The sequence below is a fragment of the Eurytemora carolleeae genome, unplaced genomic scaffold, assembly GCF_000591075.1.
Source record: "Eurytemora carolleeae unplaced genomic scaffold, Eaff_2.0 scaffold123, whole genome shotgun sequence".
NCBI lineage: Eukaryota > Metazoa > Arthropoda > Copepoda > Calanoida > Temoridae > Eurytemora > Eurytemora carolleeae.
Genome location: NW_019396038.1, coordinates 174,827 through 197,722, shown reverse-complemented (window position 1 = coordinate 197,722; position 22,896 = coordinate 174,827). Strand labels below are relative to the sequence as shown.

At 31.3% G+C, this 22,896-nt stretch overlaps 1 protein-coding gene across 1 annotated transcript in view; it reads left to right on the top strand.

The window, feature by feature from the left end:
- Positions 1-22,896, top strand: part of LOC111699534 (voltage-dependent T-type calcium channel subunit alpha-1G) — a 134,506-nt gene that overhangs the window by 32,448 nt on the left and 79,162 nt on the right. The window contains exons 19-33 of the mRNA XM_023470236.1: positions 3,945-4,042; positions 5,463-5,552; positions 6,947-7,046; positions 9,476-9,547; positions 10,362-10,476; positions 11,039-11,131; positions 11,994-12,086; positions 12,498-12,640; positions 13,975-14,062; positions 15,838-16,000; positions 17,109-17,197; positions 18,196-18,267; positions 18,632-18,733; positions 21,775-21,863; positions 22,415-22,480. Of these exons, the coding sequence (XP_023326004.1) occupies positions 3,945-4,042; positions 5,463-5,552; positions 6,947-7,046; positions 9,476-9,547; positions 10,362-10,476; positions 11,039-11,131; positions 11,994-12,086; positions 12,498-12,640; positions 13,975-14,062; positions 15,838-16,000; positions 17,109-17,197; positions 18,196-18,267; positions 18,632-18,733; positions 21,775-21,863; positions 22,415-22,480 (1,473 nt within the window). The remainder of the gene's footprint in view (positions 1-3,944; positions 4,043-5,462; positions 5,553-6,946; positions 7,047-9,475; positions 9,548-10,361; positions 10,477-11,038; positions 11,132-11,993; positions 12,087-12,497; positions 12,641-13,974; positions 14,063-15,837; positions 16,001-17,108; positions 17,198-18,195; positions 18,268-18,631; positions 18,734-21,774; positions 21,864-22,414; positions 22,481-22,896) is intronic.

Genomic DNA, 22,896 nt, shown 5'->3' with positions numbered 1-22,896 from the left:
CTTTTTCTTAAATATCTGGCCCCTGCAGACTTGACGTAGCCTTTTTCTTAAATATCTGGCCCCTGCAGACTTGACGTAGCCTTTTTCTTAAATATCTGGCCCCTGCAGACTTGACGTAGACTTTTTCTTAAATATCTGGCCCCTGCAGACTTGACTTAGCCTTTTTCTTAAATATCTGGCTCCTGCAGACTTGACGTAGCCTTTTTCTTAATATCTGGCCCCTGCAGACTTGACTTAGCCTTTTTCTTAATATCTGGCCCCTGCAGACTTGGCATATCCTTTTTCTTAAATATCTGGCCCCTGCAGACTTGACGTGGCATTTTTCTTAAATATCTGGCTCCTGCAGACTTTGCAAGACCATTTCACAATAATCTCACGTTAATCCGTCTAATACTGTAAAACTTGCCCTAGGTGCCAAAAAGTCGGCATGATACTTCAAATAAACTAAATTTTACAGTGATTTAAAATACCTTTAAAAGTCTTAAATAGATACAGATGTCCAAGCTTAATCTGATAATCTACATATTTAAAGAGTTTAATGTAGTTATTAAAATCTCATTCTTTCTGCCTCTTTAATAATAATTAACGTATACAGTTACAAACAGCCTAACAAGTGACAAATTATTATTTACAAAATACAACTTTCTGTCAATACCAGTAAACCAATCAAAAATAATAAAGAATTTGATTAATCTTTTTCATTAATTCTGAGTAATAAATCGTCAATGATAGAAACTAACAATTAATAATTATTGCTTTTTCATAATTAATAAGAAGTATAATTGAAACAATTAATAAAAAAATAATTTTTTATGAAACTATAGCGTACTTTATCATTATTACTCACTTCATCGTGAATTTCATAATCAACGTGCTTTAAAGTAATCATCTCGAATTTTTAGATTGAACCTTCTCGATAAAGAGAAAATTTCTGTCTAAAAACTTTATAACACTGCGAACCAAAATAACAGTGTTATAAATAGTTTTTAAAATACGTTAAATGATCAAATTAAAAAATTCTACAGCTTGGGACCCATAATACTGCAGCATAAGAAGCCAAATCTTGTCTCCAGTTAAGATTGCTAATATTCCATAATAAACTTGAAACACAGCAATTGTGTTCTGTACATCAAACTTATTTCACTTAATCATTTGATTTTCAACATAAAATAAACAAAACTTAGTTTGAAGGTTTCTTCATAGGCAAAGAACCGGAACGTATAAACTAAATATTTCATACTAAGCGCAACACAAAGATTTTAAGTTAAAACACAGAAAAAATATATTTTTTTAATAAAGAGAGTTATGCATTCTCACCAGTGCTATAGTGCTATATATCCTTTGAGAACCGAATTGAGATGCATTCTACTCTGCTTAGTAGTAGCACTGCTGAGATTGCATACACCCCCACCTGAACTGTGCTTCGATGGTTAAGAATATTTATACTGTGCAGTGTGCATCCCTATCTATTGCATGTGTGATTTTATGAACGTACTTAATACCATATTAATTCATATCATTCTTCAACGGTTTTTAACATAAAATTACAAAGATGTAAGAATAAGAAAATTACAAAGATATAAAATTAGAGTTTGTGTTGAGAACATTTGCCTGAGTGTGAAATCTAATTCTTGGTAACATTGTACAATGTACATACGCTGTACGGTGCAGTGTAGTGCAGTACACGAATTTATTAGGGAGCTCTTTAACAAATTTTTCCAAACGCCCTTTTTAAATGTTTTTGAAAAACTGTGAATTGTATCACAAAGTATGTTGCAAATAAACCCAAATTTGACGTGTGTTAAAACCATGTAAACATTTTTGCTCCTCGCTTAAAAATTGACAAAATATTTATATTTAATATTCCCCTCTTTTAAGCATGAACAACTGCATTTTTTCATTTTTCTCATTATTTTCTTATGTTTTCAACCAGTATACAAGAGTTCAAAGGTCTTAAATTTTAATCAGAATCAGTATTCAATAAAATATATCTCAAATATATCAAATACTAGTATTATATATCCTGACATACGGATAAAAGAATTTTAAAATACTGATATTTACCATATTTAAAAGTGGTCGAAAGTAAAGAAAACGTAAAGCCTGAACTGATGTGAATAAGCCTACAGAGTATAGGAAAGAATGTATTTACAGTATAAATAAGAACAAATAATGATTGATACTAATGAATCTAAGAATGCCGAAGCTCTTCCTCCTTTTGTTTCCTTGTTAGTAATAGCTCTATTTCGGTTTTAGCCCCGAAAGCCTTATTTTCCGCTCCCTCATGTCTCCAAGCCTGGTGGCCTGAATTGGCCTGAATTGGCCTGAATTGGCCTGAGTTTAAAATAAAGAGTTTAATGGCAGCTGGAATTGTCTACGCCTGATAGTATTCGATGTATTGAAATCATGATTTCTGGATGGCATCTTTTTATGGACAGAATTTGAATACATTTTACATGAGACGACTTATCATTCACCCCGCTTTCCGTCCGACCTATAGTTATATACAAAAGAGCTAATATGCTGTCATGATTATAGACCAGCCTACTTGCAAGTTGCAAATTTGAGCTTAGCTCCAGGTTCATATGAGGACTGAAGGGGTAACATCAATGGAATTATCCTTATTCCGAGTTTTTAAGCTATAACACTGGTTAGATACATTACTATGTTATTATAAGTATTTTGAACGTGTGATACATATTTCTATAAAATTACCAAAAAAACGTATTTGGAAAAAAATCTTAATCCATTTATTTTAAAATTCGGATATTTATATTTTGAAATTTGGATAAAAGTATTATGAAAAAGCTAATACGACTAATTTATAAATAATTTGAATAATTTGTTCAGTGAAATGGTATAACTTTATGTGTTTTGAAAGTTTTAGTGTTTGGATGATTTAGATGTTTTGAAATTTTATTGATGTAATCTTTAAAAATTTAACGAAAGACAAGGTTTGAATTAGAGAAGTAGAAAAACAAGCTTTTTTTGCTCTGTGGAAGAGATTTCGTCTGTTTTCCTAATATTCTAGAAATGGTACAAAGAATTTGTAACTTTCCATTGTTGCAACTGATTATTCTCTAATAAAAGAACAGTGGATTTCGAAAAAGTTACAACAAACGACATTTTATAAGAAAAAAAGAAAGAAGAAAACGGTGAGATGTATATAGGGGGCCGGGAATGTGTTTTGTATGTTACAATACAACCTACACGACCCCACAATTCAATTTAAAAATTAAGAAACGGGAACACGTCAAAGAATGCAATTGAGATGTAATACAGTAATACAAATTTTATTTTATAGTTTTGATTTTTTCAAGCTTTTATCGAATAACAAGTTTACAAGTAGTTTATAATTGAGAGCTTCTCTTTATTTCCGTGTTTATTTGTATGCTGCATAACAGCTTGATAAATATCAAAATGGAAATCGAAAGTCGTCTTCATTGTATTGATATATGCGACGACGACTGTTTTTTGAGGCATGATGCATGGGATCGGTTACTTGCATACACTGTGTGAATATAAAGTTTGGTATAACCCTTTGAACATTAACTTTAAATTCTTTTATAATTTGTTTGAAATATCGGATTTTTTCATTGAAAAATGTGACCATTTTAAAATTCCAGCCATAATTTGAATAGTCGTAATTATTACCGTGTATAGCCATTATTTAAAGTGTTTGACAATTCGAAATGGTAGCGAAAATTTAAAATAGTGGCCTTCAATTAAAAAATTGTAAAAATGGCATCATTAGAAAAATGGCAACCAAAATCAAAATAAGCAGCACAACTGGCGGCTTTGTTTAAAGTAGCCGTTACGTTTCAAAATGGCGGTCACATTTCAAGATGACATCCACTTTCCAAAATGGCGGTCACTTTTCAAGATGGCGGTCACTTTTTAAAACGGTAATCAATCTATTATAACTCTTTTTTGTTTATTTCTAGTGCTCTGGAGTACTGTCTTGATGTTGAGAAGTTGAATCTGTCAGCTATACGGACTGTCAGAGTTCTTAGACCACTCAGAGCAATTAATAGAATACCAAGTATACATCTTTAAATACGACTTCAGGGGGCAAATTGGGGTGTTCTAAAGGGTCAGGGGGGCATGGCTCGTTTTTGTCACAATATTCCTTTAAGAATGAACAATTTACATGTATTCTAAAATCTGTTCAATTACAAACTTTGTATTATTTGTAGCTTGCATTGAATTATATTGATTTCAATTTATAATTACTCTTCCCGTTCATATGCTTATTCAATATTCATGAATGGATCCTTTAAATTCGTTATATTGCGTCCATTTGCAAAAGTCATGGTGTACATGTCACAAAACGCCAGTCTTCCCGAGTCAAGATTAACTCCAGAAAACGCACTGTATTTCTGTCTTTTAAACCTAGGGTTTAAGACAGGTCTCTTCAACGCGAGGTTTTACACTTAACTAACTATTTATTGAAACATAAGGTTACAGGTCAAATAGGGTGACCGGCGTGACGGGCACCCAACTAGGACATATATATTTACAAGATTCATGAACGATAAAGTTAATCTTTTATTTGGTTACGAAGTGTGCATGAAATGATAATAGTTATTAGAAGGAATATAGATAAGATATCAGGTTTCCCTGATATAATACTCGGGGATATTTGTTACATACATAGGTAACACAGGAGAGACGTAAAGATTGGGGGGGGGGAAAGAACAAACAAATAATTTACTGCTTTTTTACAAGAAATTATACAACGGATTTAGGAAAATACAGAAATAGATTCTAATGACCATTAATCAAAGATTAGAGGGGTTGTAACTTGCAAGCGCGGAAATAGATTCTAATGACCATTAATCAAAGATTAGAGGGGTTGTAACTTGCAAGCGCGGAAATAGATTCTAATGACCATTAATCAAAGATTAGAGGGGTTGTAACTTGCAAGCGCGGAAGGGGGGGGGGGTATATGGAGTGGATTTTGGTCCTATCCACAATAAAGTTAACAGCCAATGTTATTTCCATATTTGTTATATATAACATATATATATTTTGATCTGGGTTGACTTTTTTCAGTTCCAAGGATAATAGTTCCACCAAAATCAAAAATGACGTACAGCACAATCACTACAAAGTTGTTTTTCTGATACACGAGACAAACTTAAATCTTGCCTCAGTGAGAACCAGAATATCTAATTTGCAACACTAATTTTCAAGTGAATATTAATGCTATTATCAGAATTTAGTATCAGGCATTTTAATTAAATTTGATTAAAAATTTTAAATTATATTTTCTTTTAAATATTTAATCCAACACTTCTGAAAATAAAGACGACGAATATCAGAAAAACATGTTTTGTATCCTATTAAATTTTGTTATAATAAATTAATAACTAAAGCTTTTTTAATTAATAAATTAATTTTTCTGAATTAAAAAAATTTCGTTGTTAACCGGAGAAACGTTAACCCCTGTATTGTTTTAGGTATGCGGATACTAGTGATGTTATTGCTGGATACTCTTCCCATGCTTGGAAACGTTCTTCTTCTTTGTTTCTTTGTATTCTTTATATTTGGTAATATAATCTTCTTCTTATTCTTCTTCTCCTTTGTTTCTTTGTATTTTTTATATTTGGTAATATAATCTTCTTCTTATTCTTCTTCTTCTTTGTTTCTTTGTATTTTTTATATTTGGTAATATAATCTTCTTCTTCTTCTTCTTCTTCGTTGTTTCTTTGTATTCTTCATATTTGGTAATATAATCTTCTTCTTATTCTTCTTCTTCTTTGTATTCTTCATATTTGGTAATATAATCTTATTCTTATTCTTCTTCTTCTCCTTTGCTTCTTTGTATTCTTCATATTTGGTAATATAATCTTCTTCTTATTCTTCTTTGTTTCTGTGTATTCTTCATATTTGGTGACATAACCTTCTTCTTCTTCTTTGTAATCTTCATATTTGGTAATATAATCTTCTTCTTCTTCTTCTTTGTTTCCTTGTATTCTTTATATTTGGTAATCTAATCTTCTTCTTCTTCTTCTTCTTTGTTTCTTTGTATTCTTCATATTTGGTAATATAATCTTCTTCTTCTTCTTCTTCTTCTTCTTTGCTTCTTTGTATTCTTCATATTTGGTAATATAATCTTCTTCTTTCTTTGTTTCTTTGTATTCTTCATATTTGGTAATATAATCTTCTTCTTCTTCTTCTTCTTCTTCTTTGCTTCTTTGTATTCTTCATATTTGGTAATATAATCTTCTTCTTGTTCTTCTTTGTTTCTTTGTATTCTTCATATTTGGTAATATAATCTTCTTCTTCTTCTTCTTCTTTGTTTCTTTGTATTCTTCATATTTGGTAATATAATCTTCTTCTTCTTCTTCTTTGTTTCTTTGTATCTTCATATTTGGTAATATAATCTTCTTCTTCTTTGTATTCTTCATATTTGTTGATATAACCTTCTTCTTCTTCTTTGTAATCTTCATATTTGGTGATATAACCTTCTTCTTCTTCTTTGTATTCTTCATATTTGGTAATATAATCTTCTTCTTCTTCTTTGTATTCTTCATATTTGGTAATATACTCTTCTTCTTCTTCTTTGTATTCTTCATATTTGGTAATATAATCTTCTTCTTCTTCTTTGTTTCTTTGTATTCTTTATGCTTGGTAATATAATCTTCTTCTTCTTCTTCTTCTTCTTATTCTTTGTTTCTTTGTATTATTCATTTTTGGTAAAATGATCTTCTTTTTCTTTGTTTCTTTTGTATTCTAATAGTTTTTTTTCTGATATTTTTTCTTTTCTATATTTTTTATTTACTTTGCTATCTAAATATTTTCCATTTTTTAAGATTGATTTTAGTTATATTTTTTTAAGATGAGAAATTTCCAACGGCTCTTATTTGTCTTTTTTGGTTTACATTAAACATGACAATTTTGTTCATGCTGTTTATTTTATTTATTATTTTTGTTTGTTTAGGAATAGTTGGAGTGCAACTGTGGGCTGGTTTATTAAGACAACGGTGTTATATAGATGATCATTTTCAGGCCAAACTTCTTCATAAACAATATTATAAAGAGTAAGTGAATTAGTTCAGGAGAAATGGGTTAAACTCACTATAAAGTTAATGCCTGGCCAGACATGGTAGTTATTCTCTACAGTACTTCACTCTCAGTCTCAACTACCAAGTCTATAGCCAAACACTTCCTTTAAACTATAATTTCTTAAATTTGTATCTTTGCAAACTTTTGATTTTTCAAATTATAAAGGAATTGAGTCTTTTGAACAAAATCAAATATTTAAACCACAATCTTTAGAACTCGATGTTGTAAACCTTTGATATTTCAAACTCAGATTATTTGATCTAACAGAATTCATAGTTTAAACTACCTAAGATGTGCAACATTTGGTTCCAAAGATATAGTGATTAGAAAATCAGAGTTTGTGGCAAAGACTCAATTCCTTTGTTTTTTTAAATATCAACAGTTATACGATCAAGATATAGTGATAAGAAGATGCTACTTTGAGGCTACGGGATAAGAAGATGCTACTTTGAGGCTACGGGATAAGAAGATGCTACTTTGAGGCTACGGGATAAGAAGATGCTACTTTGAGGCTACGGGATAAGAAGATGCTACTTTGAGGCTACGGGATAAGTGTTTCTCAATCGTACTTTGTTCTTCTATTTATAAGTTCTAAGCTTTGTCAAAAATGTAGCCAAAAGTTGGTTAGTATTTCATCAACTGTAGAAGTTTAGATACAAATTATAAGGTTATTGTTATGGTTGCAGTGCTAATATGAGAGGACTGTTTCCATTTTACTTATAGCTAGCTGTAAATAATAAAGCATAGTTTAACCCAGAATTTTGGAGAAATTGAAAGAATTTTTAAAATGTCGTCTTGACAATTTGTCCATGGGTTTTATGCTATTATACATAAATCTCAGTAATTGTATAAAACTAAATGAATAGCCATGAAATATGAGGGAACAGTTTAAAAGAGCTCGATCTCTTGAAAGAGAATTATTTAATTAAAAAACTAAATATTCGCAGCATTCCATTATCAAACGACAATTTAAAAATACTTTCGGTTCTCCTTGGTTGTGGGTTGAACTGTATAGAAACTGCAGGAGGAGGGAGTAAATTTATTGTTTAAAGTTAGTTCACTATAGTTATCTCCTATTCTCGCTAAATACATTAATTACAAATTTACAACTAGGGCTGGGCTTCTTCTTCATTTTAGAAACGGGTTTGCTCATTTATTATTTATTTCGACATCGTTTATTCTCGTCTCGTTATTAGAAAGTTTATAATGGTTGATAATTTGCAATGATTGGTAATATGAAAATAGTAAAAGTTTCTGAATTCTAATTTCACCAATTCCTATATCTTTGTAACCTGAAAAATTTTTATGAAAGGGAAGGGTTACACTATTAGGTTGCAAAGGTATATAATACAATTGAGGTTGTGGCGAATCAATTCCTTAAAGCATTAAACATTCTCAGGTATTACTGTAAAATTATTATAATATAAATTGTTATCTGAAAACTACAGTTTGAAAAATATCTTAATCTAACATTAAACTTTGATTAATACCCAACCCCAACACTGGAGGCAGCAGCAAACTTAGCAATAATATACAGAACAGACTTCAAAACCAAACATATTCAAACTTCAAACTTCAAACTTCAAACATATTATTATTTATTATTATTTAATTATTCCAATTAAATTGAGTAAAAAGTCTAAATAATTGGGAACATTAAAGGAACTGAGTCTTTGTCACAAAATCAAATATTTTAATGCCTATATCTTTGCAACCTGGTGGTTTAAACCTTTTATATTTCAAACTAGTATTCTTTGATCTAACAGAAATTACAAGTTTGAAATATCCAAGGTCCTCAACATTGGATTGCTCAGAAAATAATTCTGAAATAAAATTTGTATCTAAATGTGCTTGAAAACAGTTAAAATTGAAGGGGAAAGTGAAAGTAAAAGTGAAGGGGAAAGTGAAGGGAAAGTAAAGGGGAAAGTGAAGGGAAAGGGAAAGGGAAAGGGAAGGGGAAAGTGAAGGGAAAGTGAAGGGGAAAGTGAAGGGAAAGTAAAGGGGAAAGTGAAGGGAAAGTGAAAAGGGAAAATATTATTTTGCTACGGTCTTTTATAGATACTGTCAGCGTAACTGCAGGTGACCCTCTATGCAAAGATGACAATGCCCGATTCACTATGGTACCCTTAAAAGCTTTTTCTGTTCAAGTATGAATTAGATATTCATGTGTACAATTTTGAAAACTGATTATTTTTATTTGTGGTTTCTCTCCAAAAGTGATTTGCGCATTTCTGCTGCAGGAAAACATATATTCTATATTATTGATTAGATAAAGGTTTCAAGGGTACTGTTGTGAATAGGAAACTGTAATCTTTGAATGAAGGGACATTTGAAATTATGTTGACATTCCCTTTATCAGAGGAGTCTTGAGTTTGTAACAAAAACTCAATTTCTTTGTGTTTAGGATCCCACATCTACATTTTCAAGTTGAAGAAATGGATCTTCTACCCGACTATATTTGCGCAGTGCCTAACAGGTAAACAACAACAAATGTAAACAAAAAATCCTGGAATCATATACTTCCACAAATCCGGGAAATAAACAGGAGACAAACACAGACAAGAAGAAACACCAAAATCATTTTGAAGAAAAACCGGACAAATCCGGGAAATGTACTGAAAAAAAAACTCAGGCCCTTATTGGATAAAAAACTTGAAGCAAGCCCTGAAAACAAGGAAACTAAACTATGGAAACCCTTGACACGAACCCAAACCATTTTTAAAATTTCTTTTAGATTCTAGAAGTAGTGGAAAAAACTATTTCTGGAAGAAAAACGAGAGCATTACTCAAGGCTAGTACTAGAAACGGTTTCAAATATTTACGGCTTTGTAAATTAGGAAAAATCCTGAAACCAGGGGAGCGGAATCATGGAAGAAAACTTTGCCTAATATATTCTAGAGGATCAGAGAAATACTTAAAAGCAATCTTAGACAGTTTCATGGGAACATCCCTCTTTTGGAAAAAGTGGCTGATTTTAAATGGACTGACCCAGACACAAAGTCGAAGCAAGTCCCGAAAACTCAAACATTTCCTGGAAACTAAATTTTTAAATAAATTGTGTAAATTAGCCCAAAGACAAATCTAAGAAAGAAACAGTTCACGGAAGTAAGCTAACAAAAATTCAGGACAAAACTAAACAAACCTTAACAAGAAAGTGTAGAACAAAAAACAGAAAACAAACTTACAAAAATCCAGGCCAAAAAAATCCTAAAAAGAATACAAAAAACCAGAAACCAACAAAAAATTGTTTATTTATGATTTTTGTAAATCTTTGATTTTAATATTTGTAGTTATGGAATGCATAAATGCAGTCAGCTGCCCCCCTTCAAGATGAATGGAGAGGAATGCACTGAAGGTGCAACTGCTTTAAAGTATAATAAATCAGCTTGTGTAAACTGGAATCAGGTAAAATTTTCTTGTTCAAAACTTAGTTTATTTTTGCAGAAAATTAAAATATCTATTTAGATAAGGAAATTAAGCAACATTTTTCAGTAGGATATACGGTAAAAATTGTATGACAAAAATACCTTTTTAAAGTTAGTATTTTTTAAATGTAAAATTTTATTCAAAACACATTTGGAAATTGATATTTTTGGATCTTTAAATGTCTTCACCCAAATATTAGGTATTGTACGATTTTATGATTTGTAAAAAGGGCTGGCCAAGAATCAACTTTTTATTATTAATATTTCGTTATATTTATCGTGTCGTAATTATTTATGATAATTATTATTGAAGTTATTCTAACTTTTATGAAATAAACTTTTTCCATTATTAGTAAATATGTATTTACCTTTTGGAATATACAATTGTTATACAATTGTTATACAATTGTTTTACAATTGTTTTACAATTGTTTTACAATTGTTTTACAATTGTTATACAATTGTTTCACAATAGTTATACAATTGTATAACAATTGTGAAGTTTCCTTTGAGTTGTTTGTTTACACCCAACTTGTTTGCAGTACTTTACCAAGTGTACAACTGGCCCCAGCAATCCTTTCCATGGAGCTATTTCCTTCGACAACATTGGTTTAGCTTGGGTAGCAATATTCCTGGTCAGTATTTTATATATTTTAAATATCTACAGGGTGACCCACAAAGGATAAGACTTAAATGACGACCTAAAACACTATAATTTCTATAAAAGAGAAGGATTTATTTGTTTTAATGTCGGTTTGTACATGCACTGTACAGTACTTCACATGAACCAAACTAAATGACGTGATATGTTTTTTTTTCCTGTCTAGAATATATTTTTAATAAATTTGTCTGTCTGCCTATTTGGGTTTTTGGCTGATTGTCAGTGTCCAATAAACGACATTAAACGGCTGGAACAATCGGGCCCAATTTTTTTTTGATGACCTTAGGGAAGGTTTATGGACAGTAAAGTTTTAAAAAGTTTGACTGGAAATAATTTCAACATATTATTAATTGGCAGAATACCATTAATTAAAGAACAAATACAAAAGTCGTCTGTCAAGCCTCATCCTCCGTGGGTAACAGTGTATTATCAAGTTTAACAAAGTACTTATAGTATTATTATCAAAGCATGGAATTTTTTATCAAGTATATTACATATTTTGGTCCATAAACTAAATATATAAATTTCAAAAAAGTATCTATAAAAATAATTTGCTTACGTTTGCATTGGTATATTTTATTTTTTTTTTTAATGGAAAATTTCAAAACTATACTTTTATCTTATTTTAGGGTTTTAATTTTACATAACAAGAAAATCTTTAATGTCTTTACTTATATTCTTTTTTTTTTTGCATCCTTTTGCAGTATTCACGTAAAATCCTATATATCCATTTCCAAATGGTAATTCTGGGAGTGATCTATAAAATATTAATTTCATTGTAAAAATTTTAAGTTACAATTGATTTTAGTATTGTTAAACTTTTAAAAACTGTTTAGGTAATATCTTTGGAGGGTTGGACGGATGTGATGTATTTTGTCCAAGATGCTCATTCATTCTGGAACTGGATCTATTTTGTCATGCTTATTGTGGTAAACATTTACAATACTTGTTCACGAAAACTTCAAAGAGCAGAGTTGTATCCCACTTAATTGTTTTCAGGGACAGTTAAGGAACTTAACATCTGACTGGCACTGATTTGGGAATCATGGGCTGATAATGTTGGTTTAAAGGCCGTTAAAACCTGTTCATCGCGAAGAGAGATACAAGTTTAAAATAAAATTCAGTAGTAAGATATCTCTCCAACTGTTTTCATACAAAAAATGTCATCTTAAAATAAGGAAAAATGTATCAGCACTGCAAACAGCTAAAAGCGAACCTCCAAGGCCCCTAAAAACGCGATAAATTTTGATTGGCATAAACGATCATAATGCAGATTGCAGAAGACATTTTTTAACTGTGTCATTGCAAATATTTAAAATTTTATCTTGTAATTATTCTAGATTGGATCCTTTTTCATGATAAACCTGTGTCTGGTTGTTATTGCAACTCAGTTCTCTGAGACAAAACGACGAGAGACCGCAAAGATGAAAGCAGAACGAGCTAAATTTACATCGTCTTCAACACTGTCGTCCTTTACAAACAGGTAGTAAATATTGTTTTTAACAAACAGGTAGTAAATATTGTCCTTTACAAACAGTTAGTAAATATTGTCTTTTACCAACAGGTAGTAAATATCGTCTTTTACCAACAGGTAGTAAATGTCGTCTTTTACAAACAGGTAGTAAATATTGTCTTTAACAAACAGGTAGTAAATATTGTCCTTTACAAACAGTTAGTAAATATTGTCTTTTACCAACAGGTAGTAAATATCGTCTTTTACCAACAGGTAGTAAATGTCGTCTTTTACAAACAGGTAGTAAATATTGTCTTTAACAAACAGGTAGTAAATATCGTCTTCAACAAACAGGTAGTAAATATTGTCTTTTTTAAACAGGTAGTAAATATTGTTTGTAACAAACAGGTAGTAAATATCGTCTTTAACAAACAGGCAGTAAATATCGTCTTTTTTAAACAGGTAGTAAATATCGTCTTTAACAAACAGGTAGTAAATATTGTCTTTTTTAAACAGGTAGTAAATATTGTTTGTAACAAACAGGCAGTAAATATCGTCTTTTACCAACAGGTAGTAAATATCGTCTTTAACCAAAAGGGTTTATGCAGGGTCACCCACAAAGGATGAGACTGTAAAGACGACTTGAAACTCATAAAATATGAAGAATACAAAGATAAATTAACATTGTCTTTTAATGGCCTATTTATTGACATGGAAACGAAAAAAAACAGTTTAAAGTTGCAGATAGTCTGAAATATAAGAAAATAGACAGTATAAATCTTGTACAGCCTCGGAAGCCTCTACCTTGGTGGAAAAACCCTGTAGTAAATATCGTCTTCAACCAGCAGGGTTTATAAGTCACTAAATTTACTTTATCAACCAAGAATTTTTAAACCCTATCTAAGAACATTTCAATGGTTCTAAACTTCCAATGAGTTCCCCAATCAAAGTACGATGCATATAGGCCCAGAAGTTTATTTTTAATTGATTCTTAATAAATAGAATAGAGTAGGATTACGAAAATAATGATAAGAAATTCCGAAAATATGACGACCCTACTTAGTAAAATAACTAAAATGGTCCTGGAATGGTTCCATAAAAACAATTTCAGCTTTCAAGCCAGTTTTCGCATTTTTTAATGCAAATTACAACCATGCCAAAAGGGCTTACTATTCGCCATTCGGTCATGCTTTAAAAATATTTTGCAGCTCCTTTTTACAGTTTCTGCAAACGTCACCCAATGGTAAAGGTCGTCTTTCTTTATTGAGTATTTTTTCTAAAATAGCACACCCACTAAGTAAGTCGTCTTCCTTATAACAGTAACAAATGTCGTCTTCTGTTTTTAATGTTTGTAAATATTTCAGCGAAACCACGAACTTGTATCGAGAGATTATCCGGCTGATTTATCATCTACTACGGAGAGCATACAATAGAGCGCATAGATTATACAGGGTAAGTTTTCTTCTTTTTATCTATAGACTTTACAGACGTCTGAACGAATTCATTCATTCAATCTTAAAATTCTTATTCATTTTTCCATCCTTACATCTTTAAGCTTGTTTATGTGTTTGCAAAATCATTGATAATGCCACCAAAAACAAAATTAAATCTTCTGGTCGTTATATTTATAATACATAATATTATATTTATAATACAGCCAATCTCATATAAAAGAATACAAAGTAAAAACGTATGAAATGTCGTCTTGAAATTTATTCTAAAATGCATGACAGCGGTTATGCTTTTTAATTGGTCTGCACAAAAACAAAGCTGCTGAGATGTTTGCAGCTTCAAAAAATTTAAAATGATTAATGAAAATATCGTCAAATATCATTGTTTTTTTGATAATTTCTACGAAACTTCTTTTTATTTTTAATTCAAGGTAAATTAATAGCCCTGAAATATATAAGACAACAATTGATAAAGTAAACTCATTTCTCCGCGGCATTTGATCTTAAATATGTTGAGAATACGACATTATAGAAAACTCTTGCTATGTATTCATATATCTGGGATTCACTGTAGTTAATCAGGTTGTCATTAAAGCCTTATTTTTTGTGGGTGACCCCGTATCTCTAAAACTGTAGTAGATTCCTAGATTGATTAAGTTATAAAATATTGTATTAAGCATCATGATGATTTATGTGGTCAAGGTTTATATTTGAGTTTTGATTTACAACTAGCTTTTTCCAAATTAGCAAGTCAACAAAGAGAAGCTTTGTTTCCATGTTTGTTTCCATTTTTATATATATTCATGCTGTTTGAAAGATTGGTACAAATTGAAAAATTGAACTTGAAAGTCGTCTTTATTGTATTGATACGACGATAAATGTACGTAACATTGAAGTTTGAAGTATATCAACGTTTGGCATTATCTTTAAAATCGTGTTAAATTCTGAATTTAATATATTTTTACTCCTTGGCGTTTACTTTTAAAGGTTGAGACTTTCTGGTAACATCAAACCCTGTACATATTACGATTGAAAGGCCAAAGGAATTAAGTTCTTGGCCAAGACTCAAATTTTCTAAACCCTATATCTTTGCAACCTGATGGTCTGAACCTTCGATATTATAAACATAGATTATTTGATACAACAGGATTTTATAATTTGAAATATCTAAGGTCTACGACAATGGGTTGTAAAGATATAGGGATTAGAAAATCAGAATTTGTGGCAAAGAATCAATTCATTTGATCCTCTGTTTGAATATAATCTTCTTTAAGTATAATAAACAATAAAACAATGTAAGAAGAAAGCTGTGGAATGAAAATCGTATATCTTACTCTTATTATTTGCCGTTTGGTTTTTGTAATTTGTAACTAATTGTTTTCTTTAAGATATGCATTCCTTTATAAAAAGCTGGTTTTTTGGTATGCAACAATTTTCATTTAATCCCGCCGGGATATTTTCATTGAAAGATACTTTGAAAATCTACAAAGGCAAAAAAAAATCTGCAAAATCCGCAAGCCCTCGGGTTTATCATTGATTCCCTCGGGGGTTAAAATTTCCATTGATTCTAATTTGTCTGACAGTAAATTATACATTTATAATTATTAGTTACAGCTTCATTACCAGCAAAGCAATAAGTTTAGCTTTTTATAATGTGGATTTTTAAGCCACCATTTTCCCAGAAAACTGGTTCAAGCTGACACAGTATATTTTGTCCTTGTCGTTTCAGCTTAAATGGGACAAATTCCCGAATACACCCCTGAGCAATTATTTTAGGCGGTTCGGGCTCGGAGGCTGGCGTACAAAGAGCGTAAACTGTTGGCACAGCAAGCGGATAATCAAGGGAAAACCTACAATGTTATGAAGAATGTGTCAACACACTCAATGATCAACGCAAACGATGGAGAATTGGATCTTAGATTAGAACTGGAAGATATAGGTAACAATCTTCAATCTTTTTTCAATGATATATCTTTTAACCAAAAATCACATTTTCTCTCTAAAGATTCATCAAATATCTGATAAGCTGAAAGACCCGACGTTGCCTGTAGCAAAAAAAAATATGAAAAAAAACATTGTAAATTTTAAAATAGCATTTTCGATTTTTTTTTAGCCTTGTCACCACGAGACTACCCATGAGTGTCCACAAAATATGTCAGCCCATTCGGTCCAGCCGTTTAGCCGGCTATAAGGAACTTATATATGAATGGTTTTATTATATAGATTAATTCAATTATGATAGAGAAACATAACTTGATCAAAATATGATCAGAAGGTACATTTATTCATAAAACTGGAGAACCAAATAAAAAATACAGACACACGCCGAACTAAAGTAAATTGCACATAGGGTTCAAATCTTATATTCTGCAACTTCCTTTTTTTAAAGTTATTGAGAAGAACAAAAATGTTTAGAATTTCTTATATGTAACCAAAAAATGAACTTTTCTCATACATGTCCGTAAAATCAAAACCAGAGCTGCTACGAGGTCATACAGTTGTACCAGTTATGTCGCATCATTTGACCTTCTTCTCCTGGCTAGTTTGCTGTGTACAGAGTAGAGATGTCAACGTTTTGATTTTTCTAGATTTTAGCTTTCGTTACGATAGTGTTCATCAAAAGTATTAACGTTTGAAACGTTACGTTGCACATTTTGAAATTTTATGGTATAGAGTAACGTTACGTAATGAATTTTCTGCACTTGAATACCTTATACAACGTTAAGCTTTAGTAAATGTTATTGAAAAAAACAGTAAGCTCCGTTACGCTTTTGCATTTGATGTTTTAAAAACTTTCCCAACGTTGCGTAAAAGCTTATGTAATATAACCACAATTTTTTAACGTTCNTATCTACGCAGTACAAGGAAATTAAACAATATATTGTAGGTATCTACGCAGTACAAGTAAATTAAACAATATATTGTAGGTATCTACGCAGTACAAGGAAATTAAACAATATATTGTAGGTATCTACGCAGTACAAGTAAATTAAACAATATATTGCAGGTATCTACGCAGTACAAGGAAATTAAACAATATATTGCAGGTATCTACGCAGCTCGCGGACTAGAATCTCCTCCAGTAAATTATGCTGAGAAAACTACACAAACAGATCTGTTTCAGCCCCTTGCCAATGTAAGTATATATTATTTTATAGACCAACCTGGAATAAAACAAGCTCTTTTTAAATGGATATATTTAATCAGTTATTCCCAGTAAACATGACCATGGAGAGCCGACTGAAATATTGTCTTTGATATACTTACTGAATATTTGTGTGTAAAAGACGTTTTACGACAAAATACCAATTTAACTCGTATGTTCCGCAAAATCTAGATATTGATGTATCTATGTTCCGCTAAATCTAGATATTGATGTATCTATGTTCCGCTAAATCTAGATATTGATGTATCTATGTACCGCGAAATCTAGATATTGATGTATCTATGTACCGCGAAATCTAGATATTGATGTATCTATGTTCCGCTAAATTTAGATATTGATCTATTTTATGTTCCGCTAAATCTAGATATTGATGTATTCTATGTTCCGCTAAATCTAGATATTCATGTATCTATGTTCCGCTAAATCTAGATATTGATGTATCTATGTGTTTTCACAATCCTACACTCAACAATATTATTCCAATCAAATTATTTAGAGGAGAAAATAACAAGAGTAAAGGGACAGTTTATACTTTTACTCTTGTTTATTAAAATACAGAGAAGAAGATTGCATTTTCAACGAGTTCCTTTCTTAATCAATCTTTATTCCTATAATCTAAATTCTACTATACAAGTTGACCCACAAAATAATAAGACTTCCAAAAGACGATAATGGAAGTATATGGATGAATGTATTGTAGGATGATGGATGTATATGGATGAATGTATTGTAGGATCATGGAAGTATATGGATGAATTTATTGTAGGATGATGGAAGTATATGGATGAATGTACTGTAGGATGATGGATGTATATGGATGAATGTATTGTAGGATAATGGAAGTAGGTGGATGGATGAATGTATTGTAGGATAATGGAAGTATATGGATGAATGTATTGTAGGATAGTGGAAGTATATGGATGAATTTATTGCAGTATAATGGAAGTATATGGATGAATGTATTGTAGGATAATGGAAGAGAAAGTATACTGTCGCCTAATGGAACAAGTCCCTGTAACCATCCAACATTATCTTGCCAGGTTCCTTGGATATTTTATTCCATAGATTTTAGGGTCTTTAAAAAAACTGTGTTTTTTAAAATGTGGTTCGTTTACATTTGAACTTTTTGAAGTTTCTGATATCTCTGTCATTTATATTATTTTTTTTGTTGTATTTCAAGATTGATTTCAGATCAATCGAAGGCTAATTCAATCTTCACTAAATTGGATGTGTTTTATGATAATTCTTTCATAAAATATGCCTTTTGTCCTTTTAAAAACATTGACCTTTACTTACAGTATTGAATTATCTTTGTTATGTTTACTTGATATCTAAAAGATTCCTAGGCAAACAGACGACAAAATTATATATATATATATATATAAATGTTTATGCTTACCCTAGGAATTGTTGGAGATGTCTACACCTATAACTGGTTCTACTGCAGTACAATTAGTCTTTGATAAGAAGAATCTAAAGTATTGTTCAACCTTCAACCTGGCAGAGGTAAGCTGAAACCAATGTGTGGAGAACTAAGGTGGAGGGGGTAAGCTGGAACTATGATGTGTAGAGCTAAGGTGTAGACTGTAGGCTGGAACTATGATGTGTAGAACTAAGGTGTAGACTGTAGGCTGGAACTATGATGTGTAGAACTAAGGTGTAGACTGTAGACTGTAACTATGATGTGTAGAACTAAGGTGTAGACTGTAGGCTGGAACTATGATGTGTAGAACTAAGGTGTAGACTGTAGGCTGGAACTATGAAGTGTAGAACTAAGGTGTAGATTGTAGGCTGGAACTTTGATGTGTATAACTAAGGTGTAGACTGTAGGCTGAAACTATGATATGTAGAACTAAGGTGTAGACTGTAGGCTGGAACTATGATGTGTCGAACTAAGGTGTAGACTGTAGGCTGGAACTATGATGTGTTTAACTAAGATGTAGACAGTAGACTGGAACTATGATGTGTAGAACTAAGGTGTAGACTGTAGGCTGTAACTAGGATGTGTATAACTAAGATGGAGACAGTAGACTGGAACTATGATGTGTAGAACTAAGGTGTAGACTGTAGGCTGGAACTATGATGTGTAGAACTAAGGTGTAGACTGTAAGCTGGAACTATGATGTGTAGAGCCAAGGTGTAGACTGTAGGCTGGGACTATGATGTGTATAACTAAGGTGTGGACTGTAGGCTGGGACTTTGATGTGTAGAACTAAGGTGTAGACTGTAGGCTGGAACTATGATGTGTAGAACTAAGGTGTAGACTGTTGGCTGGAACGATACTATGTTAACTTTTAATTGAAATTAGTTTGAAAACTATATAACAAGGTTTATAATTATCTTACGTCTCTAACAACAGGTTTAAAAATATATAACAAGGTTTAAAATTATCTTGTCTCTCTTACAACAGGTTTAAAAATATATAACAATGTTTATAATTATCTTACTTCGATTACAACTGGTTAAAAATCAAGCTGCAAGAGCTATATGGTCGGAAAGTTTACTGAAATCATTATCCCGTGTAAACCCCAAGTCACCCTCTTCCGACTTAAAGTTGACTTTTATCATGCGGAATTAGTAGACTAAAAGTACATGAATCATAAGTTGTGTTTCTGACTTTTTGGGCCTCGATCACCAACAATCTAGCTATACCTCAAAACGGAAAGGATCTGGTTTCATACTCATCTCTGTGCATTACCCCCCATCATAAATCATCATGTTGCCATGTGTTTATTTTTAGTAGCTGCAGCTGCTAGCTGACAGCTTGGACAGTTTGCTAACTTATTTAGTCTCTTTCAGGTTGATTAAAAGCTAGCTTTTTAAATTTAAAAAGCTAGTGTAAATACACGTCAATTTGAATTATCAGCGTTTAGATGTCACTCAGATAAAAGCATGTCATTGATAAGCGCCTCCTAAGGTTGCCCGTAACCAGTTCTTTTCGGAAATGATTACTTTATTCAGTGTAAACATTTCACCATAGAGCTAGTTATAAATTGATATGATTATTAAAGAGTCTTAAAAGATATATAAAACATCCTGAGAGAAAATTCAGTGCATTTTCTTAATGAAATTATTATATTTAGAAAAAATTTAAATTTTTTTAAACCCAAATCTTCACTTCTAAATTATAAACTTTTATTAAGAAAATTGAATCTTAAAATTTCTTACTTTTTTAGTTTTACGGAAAACTTTTAGAGACACCTAGTGGTGAAAATAGAAACTAAAAAGATTCAAGTTTTGAGTCAACAGCTTGTATATTTTACAAACACACAAAATCACACATGCACAAACATATGCATATGTTAACAGAGTGCTGGGGTAAGGGGGGGGGGTAGAGGAGGGGAAATTTTCTCACAGCTGGAAACATATCTGAAATTTGATCCGGATGTATCATGAGGGGTAACTTTTTTCTATCTAAATTAGACATCTAGCCAATAATGGGGAAAAGGGAAGCAGCATATTGGAGGGGTAACACATGTGTTAATTATAAAGGAAATATTGAGCTATAACTTTCTTGGTCGGGTTGTCAGCTAAATTATACATCCAGGCTAAAAATGGAAATAGGGAAGTAGGGGGGGTAGTGGGGGGGAAATATATTTACAAAATTGTATCAAGTTACCGAGATTCCATGCTTCATCTTGATTTTGTCGACCAGTAAGTTAGGAAAGTCGCAGTAGTCTATGAATTAGACCTCTTGGGTTTACACGGGATGTGGAGCAGAAATAAGTAAAAATAAATAATAATCTTTTCATGAAAAAAACTTGTGTTGATTAGCATCAAAATATAATAAATTCATATATATAATTTGTTTATTAGCTAAACAATATTCTATCAATGAGTAAGTAAGATTATTAAGATAAATATGGTCTCCTGAGGGATAGTATTCATCTTTTTTATAATAAGGTTAAACAAATGTTGGTATTATAAAGGGAATTTTCTATCACGGAACTAATATCTTTTCCTTTTTTTCTTTAATTATCCATAATGAAATATCACTCCTGTATGTCATTAGCGCCTGATCCAATCAGGGTTCAAGTTATGTGTTTGTTGTCTATTCTCAACCAATAGAAATAGTATGGTGGTAACATCTATCTTTTTATCTAGCGCATTATCCAATTAGAGATAAATCCTTATATCGGCGCTATAACAGTAAATGGAAATATTTACTTCTACTGAAACTATAAATCTTTGCCACAAACTCAATTTATAATCCTTATTTCTTTGCAATCTGATGGTGTAAATGTTTGATATTTTAAAATCAGGCTATTTGATCTAAAAGAATTCAAATTTTGAAATATCTAGGTCTAGGTCTACGACACTGGTAGCAAAGATAAAGGGATTAGAAAAATATATGAAGTTTAAAAGTTTTAGTGTTCTAATGTCAGTTGTTTTCAAGTTTCTTAGAAAAACACAGGGGGGGGGATGGAAAGCACTACCCTCTCCCCCAATCTTGATGGGGTAAAAACACAGGGGGGGGGGGATGGAAAGCACTACCCTCTCCCTCAATCTTGATGGGGTAAACCGCTAATAAATGGATATTTCTCAAGGTAATGAACAGCGAGGATCAATCAGTTATCTACAATCTAGGCAGTCAACTTGATCTTATTACACCTACTCAGAAGAAACCAATGTTTAGGTAAGGACAAGATGCACAGTTTATTCTAAAATTAGGTTGTCTTTGACGCGATTTAATTTTTAACTAATCTAATCTGGATAATTTGTATCGACGGAACAAACTTGCATTTTCATTCTTCAAGTGCTATAGAATAACTGCTCGAAAAACTAAAATTGTTATAAAATTGTCTATAAATCTAAACTAAAGCACTGTTACAACCTTTAATTATCAACGTTTAAATATATACATACTGTATTTTCTTTATCAAGTGAAGAATGTCTACATAGACAACTAGCTAAAGTACCCGGCGTTGCCCGTGGAATTTAAAAAAACCCTTGAAATAACATTTCATATTTTGAAAAAAAATTATTATTAAATAAACAGGGCAATAATTTTCTATTTTCTGAATCGTTTTACCTTAAGAAATGAGCTAAAATTTTTGGCTTTATGCATGGGGGCATTATTTTCTGATTTTATTTTTATTTTGGCATTATTTCTGTACTTATTTTTGAAGGGTCACTTAGGATTTCGTTTTTTTATTCCATTTGAAATATATGAACTTTATTGTTTAGATGTTTGGCTGGTGTAAAGAATGGTATTTGTGGATTTGTAAACTCAGTCAGTTCTTGTCTAAACAGGAATATATAAATATATACATAAACAATATATAATTAATATATGTATAATAAAATATAACATAAAATTATATGGCTAGACTAGGGTTTTAGAGCGCTTTGCGCCCATATTCTATTTAAATTTTGAGCATGTTCTCTTTGTATACATTGTAAAACAAAAACAAAGATGAAATTCGCAGATTTTATAACAAAATTCGGTTTTTGTTAGAGGCAATTTTTTGAAAATTTGATTATCCATAGACCTTTCCTTTCACGAAGGTCCCACAAAAAAAGGCCCGATCGGTTTGGCCATTTTAACGTTTATTGGATACAAACAAACAGACAGACAAGCAAAGTATATTTAGATGTAAAATAGATAAAAACATTTTAAATATTCATTTTTGTGGTCTTCTATTTACAATGTTTAAAATGAATGCGTG